General features: G+C 45.3%; 1 protein-coding gene across 4 annotated transcripts in view; it reads right to left on the reverse strand.

The window, feature by feature from the left end:
* Positions 1–63: 63 nt before the first annotated feature.
* Positions 64–23,330, reverse strand: part of Dpr12 (defective proboscis extension response 12) — a 201,916-nt gene continuing 178,649 nt past the window's right edge. For all 4 annotated transcript variants that reach the window (XM_078193092.1, XM_078193091.1, XM_078193090.1 and 1 more), the window contains 6 exons: positions 14,437–14,534; positions 10,671–10,861; positions 10,330–10,491; positions 9,402–9,536; positions 3,351–3,561; positions 64–2,776 (listed from right to left, as the gene is read on the reverse strand). In XM_078193092.1, the coding sequence (XP_078049218.1) occupies positions 2,664–2,776; positions 3,351–3,561; positions 9,402–9,536; positions 10,330–10,491; positions 10,671–10,861; positions 14,437–14,512 (888 nt within the window). In that variant the 5' untranslated portion in view covers positions 14,513–14,534 and the 3' untranslated portion in view covers positions 64–2,663. The remainder of the gene's footprint in view (positions 2,777–3,350; positions 3,562–9,401; positions 9,537–10,329; positions 10,492–10,670; positions 10,862–14,436; positions 14,535–23,330) is intronic.

Raw genomic sequence — 23,330 nt, forward strand, 5'->3', positions numbered from 1 at the left:
GGCCACGGAGAACCGTCGCCAAAAAATAAACGCCGTCGCCGAACGCGTTGAAACGAGAGCCCCGCTCTGACAGTGTAGGCGATAGGCAGGGGTAGAACAAAATATTTCTCGTCGTACGGGAAAAAAAGCCGGGAATGTGTCGGCCGAACCGAGGGACAGGCGAGTGCGAACTTTCGCGACGGAATGTTTTCGCTGTTTCGGTCCCCGCGAGCAAGGGGCGGTCGTATGTAAGTGCGCGCGGGCTCGGTATCGAGCGGGGGCCGCCGCGCGTTGCATGCCCGGTAACGCGATCGTCGATAAAACGAAATTGAAACGGGGTAAGTGGCGATTAATTATACGAAAACCGGCGGTGGGTGGGTGGGGGGGAACGAAGGTCGCTGGTCCGTGGGTGATCGGAGGGGGTGGGTGCGCGGGGGGTCTCGTAAATCCGACGCGATGCCCGGCAACACGGTATCAATTTCGAAAGTTTCGAAAGTTCACGCACACACACGCTCTCTCTCTCTCTCTCTCTTGCTCTCTATGGGCTCGTGTCTGCTCCGCCGTGTCAGCGGCCGATCGGTGCCGTGATCGCCGCGAAACTTGCGGCTAGCTGCCACGGCATGGAATTGTTACTCATTCCGGCGACGGGCTGAATGGATCCCGAGAACTCGTTGTGAAGTTGCGAGTAGAACAAATCGGCCGGGCCGGGAAATGTGAAACCGAATTGACATCGGACAGATGTTTCGGGTGGGCGGTGGAAGAGAGGGGGTCGGAGCCGTTCGTTCCGCGGAAACTTCGGCCGAGAAACGGATTTGCCGCCGGTTCGTTTTCGAAGGTGTGAAATAAGTCGATAGACCCGTTAACGGGTAGAGAGGTCCGCCGATCCCGCGCGTCCGCGAGCGTTCCGATTCCAGCCGGCGCGCAGTGGTCCGGGTCGACGCAGGGTGCGCCGTTTCACCAAAAAATGAACTTTCGCATATAGATCTGTATCGAATATATACTACTTCCTAAATGTCTACCAACCTCGAAAATCAAAATGTTTGCACGATTTAATACGGTTTGTAATAGAAATAATGGTTTAAAGTCGGACTTTCTGAGAACAGTGGTTTTCGTCGAAAATAACCTGGCATGTCTTCTTTTCGATGTCGTGACGTAACCATTTAATATATTGATTTCAAACTTTTTTCTACACTAAAGGGGATCCTTTCGCGATTAAAATTCATTCCTGTAATAGTAATGACGAGTTATAGGGCCATGGCACACCTTCCGCCAATCCGGACCACTGTGTGGCGGCGTCTCCAGCGAAACGAGGCGCGTACTCGGGGTCCGATTCTCTCGTGCGTGTGCCGACTGGCAAATACGCTCTGTCGACGGTCGCGATGCGTCGTAGAGGAATGAATTTCATCGCGGAACGGTCTCTAATTTTCCAGAGACGCGGCGTTTTGTTGCACGTAAATTTCCTAATATAGGAAAAACCAATGGAATGCAACGATTGATCGGATATTTAACGAGAACGCAAACCGTTCGTCCGGATACTATTATTCCGAGAACAGGGACAAACTATTCTCTCCGGAACGGAAGATGCGACAACGGCGGTGGTTCAAACGACAGGAGATCGGTGAACGCGAATCCGTCCACCAAATAAAATACGCGCTAAACGCCGCAGACGCTCTCGTTCTGCTCGTTTCACCGTTAATTGAGAATCGTTTTCGTTCCCCCCGGGTAAATAATATGTGTCTCGCGAACGTCCAATTGGCGCGGCGAGAATGCCCGCTGTAGGGTCCTGTTACCAACGGCGCGCCATGTTTATTTACCGATGCCGTTGAAAATCGTGCTTCATTCTCGTTACGATCCGCGGTAAACTCGGTCGCGTATAACGATTACCGCCGGAGCCGTGTTCCCTTGCGTGGCGGCGAAAAGAAAAAGAAAAGAGAAAAAAGAGAACGAGAGGAAAGAAAAACGAAAGAACGGAACGACAATTATTTTTACGATTACCGAAACGATCTCCGCGGTCAGATAATTTTCATTGCTCGCGAAACCCGTACACGACGCGCGCGCCTCGCGAGAAGGAAAAATGGCCGTGAGCGTGGCGCGGTGCCGCCTCGCCTCGCGGCGCGGCGCGGCGGGGCGCGGAGAGGAGAGAAAGAGAGAAATCGCAATTATCCGCGAGCGTTCCAGCGATTTCGGTCGCACGCGAGAGTCGTGGGGTGGCGAGTGCGCGCGCGCGCGCGTGTTCTACCATGAGTATCTCGTGCGTGTATATTTTTATGTAATATTATATATCGAAATCATTTTGCGGCCGGCGGCAACCTCGGCGATGAAATCAGGAACAGAGAAGGGGGGGAAACCAGACGAGGGAATGACGACGACAGACGCGGGAGGACGTAGGAGGACGATGCGGCGATGGTTCGCGAGAATGGGAAAAATCGAGACAGAGGCGTACCATGAGGATGATCGCGACGATGCCGGGTAACACGCTAAGAAGTTAAACTATATAAGGTGGGGAAAGGAACGCTCGAATGGATATACCGGAAACAAGAGGTCGCATGATATGGAGAAATGTCCAGCATGAAAGGGGAAAGAAGGAGAGTGAATAGAGGGATAAAATCGCAGAATAGTAGCCTATCTATCACAAACGGAAGTAACGGTATAATAATAATTATGGACATATCGAAGAGAAACGCTTATCGCGTCAAAACGGCGTCTATCGCAATGGTGACAATTAGTACTAGCAATTCACAGAAATTTTTCTCCGCGGCCGATGTCTTGCGGCGCTGTATGGCTGCCATTTTGTCACCTGAAACAGATTTCATACGTTCGATTATTCCATGAACATAAAACACAGCAATCCAACGCATCAGTCACAATCATCGAATTATACTCTGTTCTTCTACGATTTTCTTAAAAAATTAACATTCGCTTTTGTTGCAACGTTGTTGTTTCAATATTATTAACTGTACGTTACTGGAAACACTCATTGCATCGTTACGCTTAAACACATGTTTTTTAATCATTATTTTAAATATAATAAAGTTAATCAACGAGTTGTTTAACACCGAAAATAGCACCTTTTTATTATTTTATAGTTCGACTCATTGTCTGTCTTAAATTCGATGACAAAAAGGATTAACACCGAGCCGAAAGAATGCGCGCAAAGAGAAATCAATTGTCTCTCTCTCGGAATGGCTTTCAGACGTCCGCCGTTAGGTATCAATTATCTTCAAGTGTGGATGAAATTCAGCGGAAGAGCTGCGCCCGTTAAACGCTCGAACGACGCGACAATTGCTTCCAGTAGCGCGTTAATAAAGGTATCGGTCGGAATCGATTGAAAAGACCGGGGGGGGGGGCACAGGTAAACAATAAGTATCTACCTTCCGTGACAAAGACAAAGATGGACGCCGGCTTGGTATTCGAGGCGCTGCACGTGTAATTGCCTGTGTCCGATTCCACCGCATGCTGGATCGACAATCGACTTTGAGTCGAGGAGGCGTCGGTTTGCACGGTCACGCTGCCGCGCGTGGTGTCGAAATTTATCATTCGGTTATTGTGATACCAGAATACGTATTGCGGCGGCGTTGGACTCTGGAATTCCCAAAAATAAACACAAAACCGGGTTTGAAAACATTCGTAACAACCCTCCTCCTCCTCCTCCTCCTCCTCCTCCTTTAGCGAATCATTTTCGCATCGAAAATATTTGGAAGCTGTTTCGAATAATATTCCCGCTCGCTCTCTTTCTCTATTGTTCCGCTCTTAAATACGTCGCGGGCACAAAAACGACCGCGAAACTGTCGCAGTCGATTATACCGAATGTATATTGAATATAATATCGAATATATAGTAAAAAAGAACGAACCGAGTATTGATTGTCAAAACTTCTCCTTTTCGCGCTCGTCCGTTCATGAATCACCGTTTTTGCGAGCAATTATTATCTGGGATATCGTACGTTTCATTTCGCGAATCGTTCGCGTGGTTTATTTGGCAGGAAACAGGGCAGACAATGTTTGTCGCGCGAGGAGCCTTTTGTATCTAAAACACGGTCTTCAGAAATTTTAAATGATTGCTTTTTTAATTAAGTGACGTGTGAAAGTGGCAATTAAAAGGCTAAGGGTATATTTATAATTTGAAGAGAGAGAATATAATCTCTTTGAGGGGTGGTTTTCGAAAATTCAAGCACCTGCTTGCGATTTGTCAACTATTGTACAAGTATTTTCAAGGATAACGTTCCTATAAGTTTCCAGTTTCTCGGGTATTTATAAATTGATTTACATCTCACCCTTGCCTAGTTGATCGGAGGTCTATGCTGACTCACACAATGTTTATATTTACGTGTGCCGTGAAATCTAGTTGCGGCTAGCATCGCGGTCGACTTATTACCCCTACCCTAACCCAGATTCCGTGAAACATGAATCGTCGTGTGTTGCGCAAAGATATGCTGTGAATTCTCCCAATTGTCCTTCGGCTTGTAAACGAAATTGGAAATTTTTTAATAATAAGTATACTATACAATTTCTATTATGTAGCATAGTAGGTATATTGTACAGTTTCTATTATATAGTATAGTAAATATATTTTATGCACTTTTATATTCTAAGTATCAACGTAATGGTAAATCAAGATCAGTGCTTTCGCGCTCGGTTATTATTAAAACATAGAGTATTTACAGTCTATTAAAGAATAAAGCAATTATAGTCCATTAAAGAATAGAGCAATTATAATCTATTAAAAAGCAAAGTATTTATAGTCTACTGAAAACCAGAGTATATAATATTATTATATATATATCCGCAGCAGGTCGAGACGCGAGGAAACAATGGCGAGGCTTCCGTTTGCCTTCGTATCGGACATTCGTACCAGAATGTTCACCAAAGTGCAACTAGGATAATTATCGCGACGGATCGATCGGTGTCAATATAGCCACAGTGTAGCGCCCTTTTTTTCCCCCTCGGCACATCCGCTTTTTTCCATTTTTCATCGCTGCAACTTTTTTTTTTTGACTCGGTTAACCGTTCGAGCGTGGCAAAGAGAGAGAAAGAGAGAGAGAGAGAGAGAGAGAGAGAGAGAGAGAGAGAGAAAGAGAGAAAAGAAAGAAGAAAAGTTATTGTCTCGCTCCGCGACAATTTTCAGCGTGTCTGGTGTCTAAATCGAATGCATTTCTCTGACGGGAACGAGTGCGCGATTCGCGCGGAGTGGATGAAGTGAAATGGGACGTCGAAGTCAGTCGTTTGTTCTGAATTCCGTCGAACGTGAGTAGATTTCTCCTTCACTTCGTTTCAGCAATATGCAGCTGAAATATCCCGGTGCCAAGAAAAATGGTTCTTTGCGTTCGACTTTTAAGCCTAGCGCCGTTATTGGTGCCGTTTGCTTGAGAACGTTCCATCGGTACTAATTGTGCCAGCTCTACCACCTACACGGTGTTACATTCGTTTCAAACCACTTTTTAATCTCACGATACACGTATCCCTGATAAAAGTGATAAAATGTAAATAGCATTCGAAAATTGACGTCGTTCTGATTTTCTTTGGAAATGTAAAGAATTACAGGGAATTTGACATTTTTCTTCTCGCAATTAATAATCGAATAAAATTAGAATTTGTGCAGGATTTCTTTGGGATTCTGATCACTGAAAATTTCAAAATTAAACTCTATTTACAGCGGAAGTTTTTTAAACTCGTAATTAGCATAAAAAAGATATTAAGAAATAAATAATTAGCATAACAATTTAAGCGAAAATAGATCTTAATAATGAGACAAGTTAATACTTAATAAATCGTGGAAATTAAAAACGACTATAAAAATTCATAAAACTGTGACGAATTGAAGCCTCAAAATATTCTAGACAATTTTATAAACCGAAATATTTCGGTATACGAAGGAGAGTGTAAAATTCCAACACGCGCGAGCATTTTCAGCGCTGTAACTTCGTTGGTTATCCAAATTTCGGAAGATCCTCTCGTCCCGAAAAAAAACTAAAAAAAAGAAAAAACAGTTTTAATTGTTTCGCAGCCGACAAGGTTGCATACCCTTCCAATTCGCAAACAAATGGAACTAGCGCATTTCTGCGTCGAGATGAAATCGCGCGAAAACATTTCGCTCGAACGCGGCGCGCCGTGAACGACAAATTCTTGTCGGCCGCTCGCATTGTTATTAAACGCGCCGATAGCGAACTGCACGCGGCCAATTGATTTATTACGATGATACGACGTCTTGCTATTGATTACTATTGGTTTAGCTGCCGCGTCGGGCAATTTGCCGAACTCGAACGGTAGCGAAAACGTCTGGGAGACTAGTCGGATCACTTATCTCGACGTGGATAGACCGTAGATCTTTACGCAAGATCAACAGTTTCGGAAGCAATTGCGGGAGACTATAGCCGAATGGAAATTCATTTCCCCTCCGATGAATTTGAATAAGTCGGCGAGAATGTAACTAGGTATTCCTAGACTCCCTTTGCTGTTTTATCCTCCGCTCATTTCTGTCAGAAAAACACGGGATCGCCCGCGTCGATAATTTCCATTCGATAAAACGAACTTTCGTTTTCCGCTCGGAAAAGCGGACTTTTCTATCATCTGGATTTCTTTATCCTTCGTTTCATCTTTTATGCGAAATATTGAAAAATCTGAATCATTAATTCGATCCGAGAAATAACCGAAAGAACGTTCCTTTGCCCCAACGATTTGTATTTCGGAAATATATATATATATCGCGAAGCCTCGCCCAGTTCCCAGCGAAGTTGATGTTAGCAGCGCTTCCTTCGATTAATGTTGTTTTAAAATTTATACAGTTTCCTAACATCAATCCTTCCTATCTTCCGGAACTTTAGATATAAAAGCATACACCACGAAGTTGTTAATTGCCGCGTTTTGTAGTTAATACTCGTCAGGCAAATTTTACGGTACACCCTGTTTCCATATCTCTGCGTGCATTATTCAAGAACAATTTATCAGTTCCGCTGCGTGGCACTTGCTTCGTCTATGCGCACTCGCCGCCAGGCTTGAAGAACAAGAAATACCGTCGCCTGAATTATGCAAATTTATCACACGGGACACGCTGTACCGATAATTAAATTTTGCTTTGACGTTTTCTTGTAACGCGTGCGCCGGATTTATCGATAGTCGCCGCGCCACCCGGATATTAATTAATACTTTCGGCCTATTCTTCTGATTATCCTCGATCGAAACGCGTTTAATCACGAAATCGTTCGATTATTGTTAATTAAGCGTCCGATTTGTATCGGCACATTTTTAACCGCGTAGTCTCTCTGGTTACGCGAATATCAAAGATCAGAAATTGAAACGAGAACGTTCGCGTATTACGACTAACGAATCATTTAAAAATCAGCGAAATGAATCGGCGGAGGAGCCGATAGCTTGTATTGGAAAATTGTCAAGACATTTATCATGGGCATGCGGCCAACATTTCGGTGTTTGCGCCATTAAGTTGCACAGCTGGTGCGGCCACCAAACAGCGACAATGCACTACGTACAAGACAAAAGATATGGCAGAGGTTTAACCCGCTCATTGACCTCCGTAAATACTGCTCGCGAATTAAGAACGGCCGGAGCCGCTAAACTATGAAAATCAGGCGCGCGGTTTTATCGTGGTATTTTTTCCTCCCCTCACACCCCCACCTACGTTCACGGTAACGCTTATTGTGTTGACAGTCCGGGCATTATTAGTGCCGCGGGCACGCTATATAGGGCGGCTTACAGCGTTATTCAATATACTTATGAATACCCTATCATCTTGTGGGGCGGTCGTCGGAAGCCGTATTGTCCGTAATACTATCAATTCGGCGGTCGGTTGAATTCCCGTTGGCGTGTCGGGCGTCGAAGAGCGATGCTCGCATCTTTCGCTCGCGGTTAGACGTTTTTTTCGGAATAGGCAGCCCTTTTGTCAGCGGCGCGTCTACGAAAAGGGAAGGTGAGCCGGGAGGTAAAGGGGATGGAAGAGAAATAGAGAGAGGACCGAAGAGAAATAGAGAGAAAGCGAAACAGAGAGAAAGAGAAATATAGATAAAGAGAAAGAGAGAGAGAGAGAGAGAGAGAGAGAGAGAGAAAAAAGGAACGCCACACTTTATTTTCGTTTCCCGATAGTGTCGAGTTTGCAGCGGCAGCAATGCCGCTTTAATGCACTTCCACTCTTGTATTCGTGACTAAGCCGCGCCTATTTCACCAGAGGTTTTTCCGCCGTACGTTCGCGAAGGCGCATTCAATGTTCGCACGAACTGCAAGCTGTGCGTTTCTATGTAACCTTCGTTAAGCGGATGGACTCGGCGCGCCCCGCGCCGCGGCTTTATTTCGCGACGTATGCGCGACACGATTATTATGTATCAATGGGGTTGCACGCGTAAATGGGCGGGATATTTATTGTGCGCGATACAGAAATTCCTTCCGAGAAACGCCGGTTGATAAAAGATACCGCACGCGTTCCCGCCTCGCGAAAGCCCCGCAAGCGCGCTCGCGCTCGCGCTCGTCTCTCGCTGCAGAAATTTTTCGTTCGAGATATTTCGCGCGGGAGACGCAGATCCCGCGATTTACGAGATGTTTCAATAGGCGGGATATTTATTGTGCTCGACGGCCCGGCATCCCCGTTTAAATGTCGCCATTACGCGTGCTACAGTCGAGATTATTCTTCGCGCGCGGCGCGGGCCTAGACGTTTCGGCGTCTGGATCCGCCATTCGACGGGATCCTCACTTTTCGAGATGCTTTCACGCCTCGACGTTGCCTCTGCTCTGCTTAGAAATTTCCGTTTACAGTGCCACACCCGACGGATGATACGCGATCGAATAATTTTATTACGTTGAACTAATATTTAGCAACGGCGAGCTCGTTAATTTGAATTTGATGGCGCGAACGTTCGCAATTCCTGCCTCGTCATCGCTTAACTTTTTACAACACCCGATTACCCCCACCCCCCAGCATGATTACACCTTCTGAAAAATCTGGGTAAGCGGAACTCGGCTGTTCTCATCATTTTCAAAAATCCGAGTCCCGAAGTTCGCCGAACTTCCGGCATTATTCATCGATCTTAAACCGGTGGGGGTGGGGGACACGAACGTTCGAATAATGGATCAGTTACTTAACTGCCGCGTTGAATGAAATCCTTACTGATTTATGCAAGAAATAATGCTGCATACGGTTAACGCTAGATTGAGCTATTTACATGCGATACGTGTTTCGGCAATGGCGCGCCACCGCGTTTCTCAGGGGAAATAGCCGGCCATGGTTAGACGCGTCACTAGATTAATATTCAATATCGTACATTCGAGTCAACGTTCCATGAATTTTCGAACAGTATTCTAACGTAAACTTTTGTTAAGAACGAATAGAACGAGGTGGAGAATTCAAGCGTATTTTACGATTTGATTACGGTTTGCTAGAATATGTTGCGAAAAGTGGATAACGAGAGAGTATGTTCTTACCTTGTCTATCATGCATACGAGATTTATAATGGATCCTACGTCGACGTGATGTTCGCCGCTCCCTACTATAAATGCTTCTGGTATTACTATGTTTAGATTGACAAGGTGTGATAATATCCCTGTACTCCTTGAGACCTGCAACAGAGCGGAACAGACGTATGCGATGTGAAATTTGTCGGTTGCCTGAGTTCCCGATATCGTCGTCGAAGTATGGAAATTGAAATTAAGATAATAATTCTATCGATAGTCGAATACGTTAATATTTTTGAAAGACTGTTTACAGATCGGTCAATGAATTATTATGGTTATTTAATATTGCTATTATAATGTTAGTTATCATACTAGTAATATTTATTATTAATAGTAAGATGTATTTATAGTATAAATTATTATGTTATTATGTTTAAGTATTCTCTTAGATGGATCAAAATGTAATGGACATTTTATCAAGCGATTTAGATACTACATTTGTATATTTTACGAATTGTTATTACAATTTCGTTCGTACACCGCCTCCGCTACCATCAATTCAACATGGACTATAACAACAAATTTTTCTCTTTCAGGTAACAGTAATAATGCAGCTCAAAATTCATAGACCCGACCACGAATAAGATTCAGAGTCAACGAACAGCATCGAATAATTTCACGTAGTCGATACATTGTATTCATTTGAAAGCGCCGCTAAACGGAGCAGCTCGAATGCAAAGAGCGTCACCACCGTAGTCATTCGAAAACTATAAAGCAAACGGGAAGGCGTAAAGCGTCGATACGGCCGACTAGTGGCACGAAATAACTTCCCGGCGATCATAAGCTGATATTTTTTATGGCCTGTGTTACGACGCACCGTGAAAACCGTCCCGAGCACACCTACTCCGTGCTTTACAGCGTCAATTAGCGATGGCTCGGGACAATTCGACGGAATTACCTGGCATTCGTACGTCCCATTGTCCCTCTCCTGAACGTATTTGATCTGCAGTGTCCAATCGTCGGAACCCTCGGGATGCAACACCTGAAACCGTTCGTCGTTCGTGTAAGTGAACAACGAGCTGGTCAGTACGTGGAAGTCGCGCCGCCGTATCCAGGATATCTGAAACAGCCGTGGCGAAATCGTTAATCAGCCTTCTTGCTTCCCCACCCGACGGAAATATCGCCGGTGATAAATCGCAATTTCCTCCCCGAACGGCCTCGCTCGGAATGTTCCCGCCCGTGAACTGCCGTCGACGAAAACGCGTTGCCGAGAGAGAGAGATAGAGATAAAGTTCTTACCTCGGCGTCGGACACCGTTCTTTCTGCCAAATTGCGAACTTTGCAATGCAAAAACGCCGTCCCGCCCAACTGTACCGTCACGTTCGATACGGTGTTGTTGTCGTTCGCCTCGTTCACTCTCTGGAGCTCGTCGACGTTGCTGAACCACAGCGTCTTCCAATCTGACGGTATGCTGTAAGGTACGCGGCGGTCTGAAACAGTCAGAAATCGTTCGGTGAGTTGCCGGGATCTTCCCGCAGACGTGCCCCGAATTCCGTCTGCGTTTGGCGGGATGTTAAGGGCGACGGATTTCGAACGGCGTCGGAAGTAGATAGCGTTATCTCCCCGAGCTCGGGCGGAGCTAGGATAGAGGATCTAGACGTCGACCTGTTAACGTTCATTTTCTATCCGAGATTATACCCTTCGGGATTTTCCTTCGATCATTTGCACGGACGAGCTTGTCTGCTACTCTGTTCTGCTGGTTGTGACAGTGTCAATAACGACGCTGTTTCGTCATGCGATTGAATGAAAACAATGAAGGGAGGGTGGCGCGGTTGAATCGGTTTAAAAAACACGGCAGACTATCGGAATACGTCGGAGGAAATAGAAGTTGAGACAGGTGACGAGTTTTGATAGTAGAAGTTTACTAGCTACCCGAAGCCGGCTGCTTTTTATCAGCTCTGACAATTGGTACGTTGGGGTAGCTATGGTTGATGAAGCCATTTTAAATGCGTTCCGCTTTCTGTGTAACATAAGCGGTATGCACTGAGTATGCAACTCTATCGGAATGTCAATGATTTAAATTGCCACCATGTTAAACATAGATTCTAAATTGGTAGACGTTGATGACTGAACTCTTCCAATAAAATCTTAATCTATTTATCACTGCTACACATAGCAATTCGAATAATAAAGCGTCGCTAAAAGTGTGTTAACTGCGCAATGGTTTACCAGTTCGACCGCCAAGCGTTAGAATACAATTCGAATTAATATCACCTAAATCCATCTATTCATCTGGATCCCATCTGGATCCGTTTCCCCAGGATCTTGGGATCTCGGTAGCCGGCCCGTTACACGAAAACTTGGCATCGCATAGTTCGCGCTCGTGAAATTGCGCGCGGTTGCTATCCCGCTGCAATTATTGCGGAAAGGATTCTAGTTTGAACTTCCATCGCAGTCCCAGCAGCCGCCGTGAAACCCTGGGTCCGCAGCGGCGCAGCAAACGCGCGCGCGCGCGCGTCTTTTCCGTCTGAGATCTTCCTTCTACGAGGTGAAAAGAAGTCACCATTCTGCGACATAACTCCCGAAAGGCCAATTCCAGCGAAACTCGCGGGAAAGGCGGTTCTTTGGCAATCAGTGCACGGTGGAAACGATCAAAGTCAAACTTCTCGACCGCTCCTTTCGGAGCCGGTGCGTGTTCCTGTTTCCCCGGTCAAGAAACTTATTCCCGCGCACTTAATATTAATTAATTAGGTTCGCGAGCGCGGAACAGAGCGAGAAAGTTCAACGGGGAGGTGAAGCTCGACGCGTGGGAGAACACCCGGCTGCGACGGGGCGAGGGGGGAAGGTAATTTGAAAGTAACTGAAGTGCTTTGGTAAAGGAAATACCGGGGAATAAGGGAAACTCCGCGGAGCACGCGGCCGCGTGGACTTAAGACGGGCGGGGAACGGTCGCGGGGAAAGGGGTAGAGGAAGCGGCGTGGATGAAGCGAGGAGGGGCGGGAGGGCGAGAGGGTCGGGTGACGGGGTCAGGGGGCGGGCCGTGGACGAGGAGGCGATGGATACAGAAATCCGTAAACGGAAAGAGAGAAAATTGAGGAATAGAGGAGGCACACCGGAACAGGGGTGAAGGTAGCAGGGGCCCGGACGAAAGACAAGCACTTGAGACTGAACTTTGTGAGCTTTTGAATGCAGGGCATAAGCTACCTGCCTTTTGTTTCCGCGAGACAATGCGAAACCTTATACAACGAGACAAGAACCGGGGCTACAGGGATGGAGGAAAGGTGCCTCCTACTTCTCTTCGACCAGTTAGTTGGCCAGGATCGTGTTCTTTTCTTTTCGCTTTAAGTATTCCCAATTCACAGCCACTTTTGAGTGGGGGAGCAAGTGCGCACTAGAGGGATTTTTTCGCGAGGTTAGCGAGCTTTCGACGGTTTCTTCGTCTTCTTCTCTCGCTCTCGTGTCCCCCACTCCCCCGCGTCTCCCTCCCGCCGTCCTTTTTTTCGCTACTTCGAGGATCTTGTGTCTCGTTGCAGAGCACAATGACGTTTATTTATTGCGCCCGCCAGATAAAAGCGGCCTTCCGACGCCCCTGCTCGCCGCGATTACGGCCACCTGATTTCAGATTGCGGCGACCCCGGGCTATTTTTTTTTTTTTTGATCCACGGAAACAGGTGTCGGTGTCCGAGGTTAAACCCTGTCGCCGCTTATGTTCGCGAGCACGATTCGATCTTGCGAATAGATTTTGATCGTTTATTCGGTCCCCGAATAGGTTTCGAGGGGATATTTTGTTACTCGGCTGTCAGTTTTCTCTGTTTCGGATTTAGGACTGTTCGGCGTGAAGTTTCGAAACAATGCGGGATATTCAAAGCTGGCTGTAACGGCTGCAAAGGAAAACTAAAAATGAACATTGACGGGCAAGCGTGCGCGCGTGATTATGATGTTTGAATTTCATAGGGGGAACAAATACTATGGTGAAAAATATTTGTGACACGTTTGGAGAGATTGCTGTGTCAATGCCACCCCTGCGAAAGAGAGTTTTCAAATTGGAAAAACAAAAACTTCCAATCTTTTGAGTCTTCGGGCGGATTTTTGTAATGACAAAATCAAAGTATTCGGGAGAACAAAGGATCGATGGGGAACAGTTATTAAAAATGGCGACTATGGAATCGATTAAATAAATTACTTTCAGAGTAATATCGCAGCCTATTAATTTATCGTAAACGCCATCGATTCCTTTTGTATTTATCCTGTATCTATAAAATATTCCATCGAAATTGTTGATGCGATGGCTAAAAGAATTACTCGATAGTGTGCATTGAAAATAAAAAAAATAGATATTGTACATAAATTAGACATCTATAATAGAAGAATTAATAAAATACTTGTTAATGCTTCGAGTAATAAAAATGACGGTACAGATTGTCCAAGTATTTTCTACAAAGATAAATCTACTCCTAAATCAACATTTTTTCTCTTATGAAAATTTTCATCAATTTTTCTTTCCACTTATAAATATTCGTCATAAATACATCGAAGTCTTAGAAACAGTTCACCAATCTTACCTAAAACAGAGCAAGTAATTCTTTCGAGCGAAGAACCCAACGTACACTCGCCAAAACAATTCCGCGAGAAAATGAAGAAAACTCGGCGAACAGTCATCAACGTATCAGTTCCAGGCTACCCCAAAAAAACGAGCCGCGCGGGCGAGGCGAAATTTACAGCGGGGGACCCCGAGCTCCTCGCCGAGCGCGGAGCCTGTATTACAATATCGCGCGCAGGATCGAAGAATTATTGATTAAATCGGGAACGGTGTACCGTATGATATTCGAAGGCTGGGCCATTTTTCGAAATAGAATGGGAGGTCCGGGAATTGTGTCAAGGAAACAGGAACCCCGCGCGCGGGGGGGGGGGGGGGAGAAAGGGTGCGAGGGAGGGTAAGAAGGAAGGAGGGCGGGTAGGAAGAGAGCTGAGAGAGGTTCGAAGAAAAACTGATATCCTGGCCGGGGGAACAGAGAATAAGAGGAGGAGAGGGGGACAGGTTAAACGTCTCGAGAAGATTATTTACCTTTATCGAGCGACCTGGCCAGAAGAATTGTCGGCAGGATCAGGAAGACCATGTACCACGATAGCCGGTCCCGCATCCTTGCGAGGTTTCGTGTCCTCCTGGAAAAAGAGAAACAGAGAGGTTCCCGGTTATAAACCACGAATTTGTATGCATCCCGCTCCGTCTTCTATTGTCTCGTGTCTCTGATTTTTCTGGTGCTGGAGAACGGCGATGGGGGGGGAGAAGGGGGGTGGAAGAAACTCTCCCCGAAACCCGTTTTGCGGGGAAACCCGGTTCCGTTGGATACTAGAGGAGACGGCTTTTTTTTCTTGCCCTCCTCCTCGTCCTCGTCCCCCCTCCGGCGTTCCCCCAAGTGTTCCGTATGCATTCGAAACTCGGATGGAACTTATTCCGGATTTATGACAAATTTCCCTGGCTGCCTGCTGCATGCCGTAGCAGCCCCCTCCGAACCGGGCGAGGGGGAGAAAAAAGGTTGACCTTAAACGGCGCACCGTTTATTATTCCTGAAGGATCGCCGTCGAGGTTCGACCTTCTTTCGCGGCTTTATCGGCGTCACCATTTTTTATGGGACTTGAAATTCAATTTTCGTCTCATTGATTCCGCTGCGACGCGACGCGGCCGAGGCGGAATCGATCGCGCGGTGTATTTCTTCTTCTTCTTCTTTTTCTTCTTCCTTCTATCGACCTGGGCCACACGCATCGGTTCGATTAGGATTCACGGAAACGCCGTGCCGAATTATTCGGAACACCGGGAAATAGTAATTAATGGTTTTTCATTATTCCTGGCTGCGACCAAGCGTGATTCGATTTTTTAAACGATCCCCGGTTTATGAATTCACGCCAAGAGCCGGTCCGGTTTTTAATGCGTTCGAGTGATGGAATGTAATCGCGATCCGCTGGAAGGAAGTATTGGATTTCGCTGCCGGTTATATCATTTGTTAGGATTCGATTTCGTTGCGCTAGGATGTGTTGCGCTATTGCTACGAGGCTCGCGAATTTTATTTGCGTTGGGTCGGATTTTACTCTTCGGTGGTGAATTGTTTTTTTTTTTTTTTTGCTGTACAGTTATGGTTATCGCATAACTTTTGCCTTGGATTTAGTGCAGTATATATCTAATTTGTTACGCAACGTTGCGCAAACGTTTAAAATCTTGAACAATAAAGAGGTTAAGTGGAGAAAAGTATGAACGCGTGACAGGTTGTGTTCATGATTAGTAGAGAAGGTAAGTAGTAGGCAGACAGCGTATAGTTATTCTATAAGCACTTTGGGGATGTAAGTTAATGATTCTATCAAACGGCTTTATGTTAACCGTGATTTAGTTCAGGTTATAGAACTGCCAATCGCGTAAATGTTGATCAAAGGAAATCATTAACAATTGAAGATAACAAGCGACCGTAATACTGATAATTCTCTGTATCGAAAGACTTTATTAGATTGAGATACGATTGAAGTAATGCAATTTAAATGATGCAATTAAGTGACGCAGATCATAATTTCAGACGTTATACCACGACGTTAATATTAAAAGAAACATTCGGACGGAAATTTTATATCCGCCGAATGCCGATTAAGGTAGACATAAGGTGTTTAATTAAAGAAAATTAGAGGAGATGATATTACGCTGTCACAAGAAACTCGGATTACCAATACTTTCTTGAACACTGTTCGTGCTGTCAGGCGCGATCATTGCACATTTAATTTCCCGCGGTGTCGTTCGACTTTATCTCCCCGCGAAATACAATTTTCCACCTCGCGTATAACAAGCTGAGGCGGAATAAAAATTAATTTCCCGCGCTAATTGAATTTCTCAAAAATCGAGGACAATGGGGGAAAAGAAAGGTCGCGCAGTTCTTCGAGTTCGTCTACCTTTTTGTATTTTTGTCATTAACTTTTATCGCAAATCAAATAAACAATTTTAATATTCTTTTATTTGAATTTTAGCAATATTAATATTCTTTTAATCATTTTTTCAAAATTGAACCAAATGACGCGAACGTTTCTGAGATCCGAGATTGACTAATCTAGTGAACAATCGTAGACAAATTTTTCAAATAATTTAATTTCCCTGGAATAATAAAATTAAAGAAATTATAATTTTTAATGCCTGTGGTCTCTCAGGAGAAATTTTTAATTTTTCCTTTCAAGCTCAATTAAAAAGAAACCTTCCTAATTGCTCCGTCAATCACCCTAATCCCTGCTATCCGTACCTCGAACAGTGCAAGTTATCCGAATCGATTTAAAAAAATATATCGCCTCTCAAAGGGCGACCATTTATCTTATAAACCTCACAGTCTAGTAATAACATTCGCGCCCTATGAAAGGTCCGAGCCTTTTCCCGTTCGATTCAAACGTAACGAACGTATTAATCCCAGCGAGGCGAGCGTCGTCCGCGGAACGCGTTATTATTTGCCAATGGGGGTGGGGGTTGGGGGGAGCTGATTGAGCTGTCGATTCGGTAGGGTCACTTATTTTTTGCGGTCGATCGCTACTTGTCGCGTTAATTGGCCGGTTAAAGTTTCTCCGGGCCGGCAGAGGAGCAAACGGCGATTTTACGGTTCATAAAACGGCGCGAATGCAAACAGTCCAGATAAATCGAGCGAGAACTCGACGTGGCGGCTGTATCGGCGAAAGAATTGTTCGCATTAGCTTGTAGCTATCTGCCGCGATTGTTTCTACTCCCCCCCCATCCCCCTCTCGCGTTGTTTTTTTTCCCTGTCCACCACCAAGCCCCGATCCCCCGCCGCCCTGTTTTCGCATGGCGCCCACGTATCCAACCCCCGGAATCGCTCCATAAAATTCTATTGTTCGGATTTTTACGCGATTTTATTGTAATTCTTACGTGATACGTTCAGCATTGTTTTCTGGTCGTAAAGTTTATCCGTCCGGAAAAAAGAGTGCCGGAGGGGGAGCAAAAAAAATGGTCGCCGCTTTTGAAAATGTCCGCCAGCCGTACCGCCGCGCTTGTTCGCTTCGCCTTTTCGGTTAACACACGATCGCATGGGCAAACGAACAGTTTAACGTTGCCGTTCCCACGAACATTTCCACTTTTAATTTGTGCGTTAGATTTTCTTTGGCAAATTAGCAACGGGAACGCGGCGCCGCGAGTGCGACTCGTACCGCGCGTTTGTTCCAATTTGTTTCACCGGAAATTTCCTTTCGATGCGAGCGATGCCGCGCAATATTTTCGTTTTATTTTTTTTCCTTTCTTTTCCGTCAAATATTTTTTATAACATACGCGACACCGTTCGAGATACACACAGGGCGCGCCGGAAATGTTCGACGGTAGCGACAACTTTTTCCTTAGCGCCGCGAGTGCTCGCAACATTTTTAGGAAATCCTGCGCAAGACAAAAAAACGCGTGGAAGTCTCGTTGTTGGCGAATTAACGATTAAATTCGTGTTCTCTCCGCGGAGATTCTTGTTCGGTCGCGAATTACGTAAATAGGCGGTTAGCGCAGGGGGTGTAGAGTAAATCGCGCTGAATTGTACGAATTTTTCAACATTAGCAGAAGGAGAATTTTGGATATTCGCCGGGAAATATTCGGGGATTTACGGTTTAATGATGGCGAAATTGTTATTGGAGAAAACTCGGGCGCCGGCGGGAATAAAGAACGCAATAAGCCGTTACAGATAAACTGAATTTGCATTTATCCGGCATCGCGGCGCTTTATTTAACGCCGTTATCTAATAATTTCTACGCAAGCGCGGCGCCCAGGAATTTAGTGCTGTCGGACAGGTATTCGTATTTCATAATTACTTAAAAAACCCTTTAATTTCCTTCCGAAAATGAATTTACAGCGGACTGCGCGCGCACGGAAGCTGCGGAACGGGAGTAATAACGAGCGCGGCGAGTGGAAAATAACAGCTGCAATTTTACAGCTCGCGTTATAAATATTACTCTTCGATGGTCAAGCATACATCCATTTCCATCGTCGCCGTAGACACGCTTCTCCCGCGAGTCGTCACGTTTATTGTTATTATGCACCCTTCGCAAATTATTTCATCGGTCGGAACAACGTGACGCCGGTTATTGCTGTTCTCGCTACCCGAAGGCCACATTTGTTTCACTGCGGCTCACTTATCTCGTTTATTCGCTAATCATTTACGTTTCTTTCGCCCTCTGCTCTTTTTTATCCCTATCGCACTTATCTTGAAGGTCGTTACGTTCTATTACATACATACGTTACACCCCGTCCAGCGCGATAAGAATGAGGTAATCGTTATTCCCGCGGCGAAGCCAAAAGCGGTGTGTTTAGCGCGACACGAATTTCATGTACGCCTCTAAGTTTTACAGCCTTTAAGATGTGTTTGTGTTTTAACGTTTCCGTCTTCGTCATTGTTCGAGGCTCGCGAGCAGTGTCGCGCCCCTCGCTATCGCGCTCGCCCCGCGAAACGAAATCATTTTTCTGAAAGATGCTTAACGCTAGATTCACGGAGCACTAAACGCAGCTGTTTTATACATATATCACTTCATGAAACTAACGATAAGACGTTTACTCCGATTTACGAGTGTGTTGCAATATTTACGGCATTCGAATAAATAACTCAGAAATGTGTCTTTATTTTCTGAACAATCGTAAATTGAAAAACTCAGTCATTTCGTCATATTAATTTCTAGTTTATTAGATAGTAATTCAGTTTTTACATATTAAATTTGCAGTTATTACATTTTTAGTTATGACATTTTTAGTTTATTACATATTTAGTTTATTACATGTTAATTACTAATTATCAAACATAGGATTTCGAATTCTATGAGAACGCACCAAGTGATCCGAGACTTCCGCCACTTCGCCCCGCGAAATTTCGAGTCAACAAGCCCCCCGATTTCGCGATAAAAAAAAGAGAATAGAATCGCTGGCTCAGCAGCACACTCGAAGTATCTTGAACATCGAATTAAGCAGACGGCATCGTCGCGGGCAGAATTTTTCCGCACAACACGCAACAAGTTCGTTCCGCTTGGACTCGTTACTCGTCGCTCCGAAGTTCGCATAATAAATCCAAGCCATCAGCGAGCATCCTGTTTTCAGGAAAAATAGCGAGCCAGCGAGGGAACGTCGGCCGTAATTCACCGGGATTCCTTACGATGTGGTTCACGATCGCGGCTCGTGACCGACGGAAACACTACTGGATACTCGTAGGATTCTCCAATCGTTATCCTTGATTTATAGCCATCCGGAGGTCCCGAGGTCACGGAATCAGGTTCATTCGTCCGGCGTCGACCGACGCCCGCGCGCTCGCCTCGCGCCGCCGCCGTGGTGGTTAACGGCCCCCGGCGCGGCACAAGCGGTTGTTTTCTGCATAAATTAGCGCGAAAGATGCGGCGAATCGGACGGTCGGCGGCGCGCCGTTCCCGTAAAAATAGAATACGGAAGGCGAGGGCAGGCGCGTATGCGTAGGTTTTATTGATTCGTCGCCGACGTAACCGTCGCGGGCGACGCCAGCCGAAGAGGGTAGACGATCGCCGTTAGGTAGTAGCTAAGTAGCTGGCCCGACTTCGCTCGAGGGACCGGGTCCTAGATGGCAATTGGCTGGCCACAATGCCGGCCCGGGTGGTCGGAGTAGCGATGGGATCGAGCGTCGCCCCGTCACCGTCGACGTTATTTCTGACGGAGCGGTATCCTCCGTCAAACGGAATACCGAGAACATTAATTAACCCGCCTTTGAAGAGAACTTCCATTAGGGCCACGGTCCCGGAGATTCAATTTTTTTTCCGCTGGCTGTTTATCGATTCACTCCGGGCTGTTTGCGCCTTTATTTATCATTCTTTTACGGGTTTTCGGAGCCGCTTCTGCGAACATCGCCCTTAATGGAACGGCTATAAATTCGGATCCGCGCTTTTGACGTTGCACGGCCATGCCATGGAAAGACTCTGTCCGCGTCCGCGAAACGAAAGAATAAATGTTAACCCAATTTCTGTTATTATGCAACACGAACTTTTCCCATTGTCGGATGTTTATGAAGTAATTGATACAGATGCGGCGTTGCAGTCGAGATAGAACTCGGATTTCACTTATAATGCAGAAGCGTAACCGTGTTGTTAAGAACTCGCCGTGTTCCAGTTGTATATCGGAACCTATTGTATATTAATTCGAGATCACGACAAAGCCAACCAGCGCCGAGAAAGTTGAACGAAGCGAAAGAATAACAGACCCATCGCGCGTAGACCAAAAGTTCAACACGGAGACGTTTAGTCAGTTTGACGAGAATTGTTCCGTTAATGGACTTTACGTACAGCTAAAAAGGTGTACAAGAATCGAAACTTTCGAGAGTCGGAAGAAAGAGGGCGACAAGATTTTGCATAAAATTGTAACATTTTCCAAGCCGGGGTATCGACGAACGAAAAATTAATGTTAAGTGCGTTCTGCAAGAGAATCCAGGAATTTCTCGTTTCGGTATTTCTGTTGGCTTCTAAAGGGAAAGGTGAAAGGTCGCACAGGTCCAGGGTGGAAAGTACGATGTTGTGGGAGCCGATGGCTTCGAGGTCCTCCCGAGGCGATATGTGAAATTCGAACCCCAATTTCTGGAGGTTATAGGCAGAAGCTTCGGTACTCAATGAACGGTCATAGGCTCCGATTGCTCACTTATGATGTAAACAGTAATCTAGCCGGCTCGGACTATATTGTAGCATCTGGAGCACTTCGGGAACCATATCTCCGTTTGCGAAATAAAAAGGGTGCAAACCGTGCTACTAATAAATTACATAATTTACATCGTGGATAAATTGTCGTAGATCCGAAGATAAGCTCTGCAAAGCTCTCCTTTGACTCTTATTTGTTAGCTACAGAGACGTCTACTTTGAGTATATTTATTTTACTTATTTCAGAACAAATATGCAACATACGTTCTCCACCCCGCGTTGCATTTCTTTATCCTGTTTCCAAAGTGAAAGCGAAACGTGCAACTAAGAGAACATCTTCAATGGTTACAATGATTTTTATTTTTCAGCCTTTCGCTCGATGGTCTACCACTTTTAAGATTTGTTTCGAGAAATCCGTCTGAAAGTAAAGAACAATAATAGCTGCGCCATTGCGTCGTTCAATGAAATGTGGAATTATATCTTTGGAATATCAATTAGGAATTCACGTGTTTCGTGAAATTAGCATAAGTCGTTTGCTCAAACGAGTTCAGATTCATGCATGGCACAGAAGCACAGTCGCAAGGTTTTATTTAAAGTCTAGACTTATTAAAGCGTTCATTACGAACGTTTTTCTTGTATAATTAATTGAAAATGTCTGCCATCGGAGTTCTGTGCGGTGCATCTTCTGTCTGATTCCATTTTATGTCCAATAAATCTGTAAATTATTGTTTCTAAAATTTATTCCCCATCTGGTCGATTTTTTTGCGAACTCTTCTATTAACACTATATAATCGCCACACATCTGTACAAACTATGGTTCGATGGCATCGAACAAATTTGAATATACCGTAAGCTCGCAAAAAAATCTTGCATTGAATTCTACAAAAGGTTCTACGGTAAAAAATGATTAACAAACGGGGAGCAGAGATAACAATCTCGGAATGAAAAAAAGCGAGCGAAAGTATCGGAGTTGATCACGTTCGATTTACATGCTCGCCCGCTTTATTTGCTCGCCCCGCGCCGCGCGCCGACATTTTGTTTCTTTTCTCGAAAAAAAATTTCAACGCCGTATTCCCAGGTATATCCCGGTAATTCGAAAACGGGCGTTACCCAAAGGTTTTTGTATATAAGCCCTAATCTCATCAGCGGATCTCGGTGCCGTTGCTAGTTGGGAGCCGGTGTACGCGCGGTAAATGCGGTAAATGCATGCCGATGAAACAGTTGTACGGCACGTACGTATGTATGTACGTAGGTATGTACGTACGCGCAGCACGCCTTGGTACGCGGTTAATGGAAACCTTCCGTTCGGCACGGGATCGATAAATGGGTCTGCGGGGAGCAGTTGCAAAGAGTTAGCCACGTCGCTCGCATGCGGCGTTCGCCAATAATTCTTACCTATGCGAAAGATCGGCTAAGATTACGGCGGTGGCCTTCTGTCGCCCCTCGCGGATGTTGGGTCCGTGCGGACCCAACCTTGTACCCAATGCACAATCACGACCAATCGATGTAAACATGACCCCGCTCTTCGCCGTCATTGTGCCGAACGACTTCGTCAGTCTACCACCATCAATCAGTCGCAAGCAATTAGAGGGTTCAAGGGGGAACGACGAGATTAGGCTTCTCCGAGCAAGCGAAAATTTGCAATCTATCGCAACTTTGTATTTTCTGAGATGCTAACATAAATCGTCGTTCCTTGCGCTGTTGTGCAGCTTGTATGAAATGTGGGGTTGAAATTCTCTAGGGTTGAGATTTCTTTTTCAGTTAGGTTAACGTTGTTTAGCATTTTCGCGATTTTAATTCTTTTCTCAGTGCAACAAAAGAATTTTATATAGGACAGATTTTCAAATTGTTATGTCTCGGATTAAAAATCTATAGAGAAAGGAAAGTATTACTTTTTTATTATCTTTACTTATTAACATATAGATCATCAATTTATATACAATACTTTTCTTTTAACTCATTCTGGAAGTAATATATCATGTGTGAAATTTTCGCCACAAGTTTGACTCGTAGTTACATTGTACGCTATTAACAGAAATTTCGTTCGAACTCGTGTTACACGGTGGAGAATATCTGTAGAGCTTGTATAGACAGACACGTTATCTTTGGCAACTCGAAATGTGTTCTCTGGGTATAGGTATTGTAGAATCTTAAGTGATTAGGCGATACGTTAGTAGCCAACTCCAAGGCTTCTGAGTGATGAAGTGGAGGCTGTCACTGGCCATACGAGTAGAACGCCTTTAAGTGATTGGTGAGTACGATTGGCGTACAGAAGGTTAATGACCTGTAAGTGGGCGGTGCATTTGATCGGCTAAA

This window comes from Augochlora pura, chromosome 10 (genome assembly GCF_028453695.1).
Source record: "Augochlora pura isolate Apur16 chromosome 10, APUR_v2.2.1, whole genome shotgun sequence".
Lineage (NCBI taxonomy): Eukaryota > Metazoa > Arthropoda > Insecta > Hymenoptera > Halictidae > Augochlora > Augochlora pura.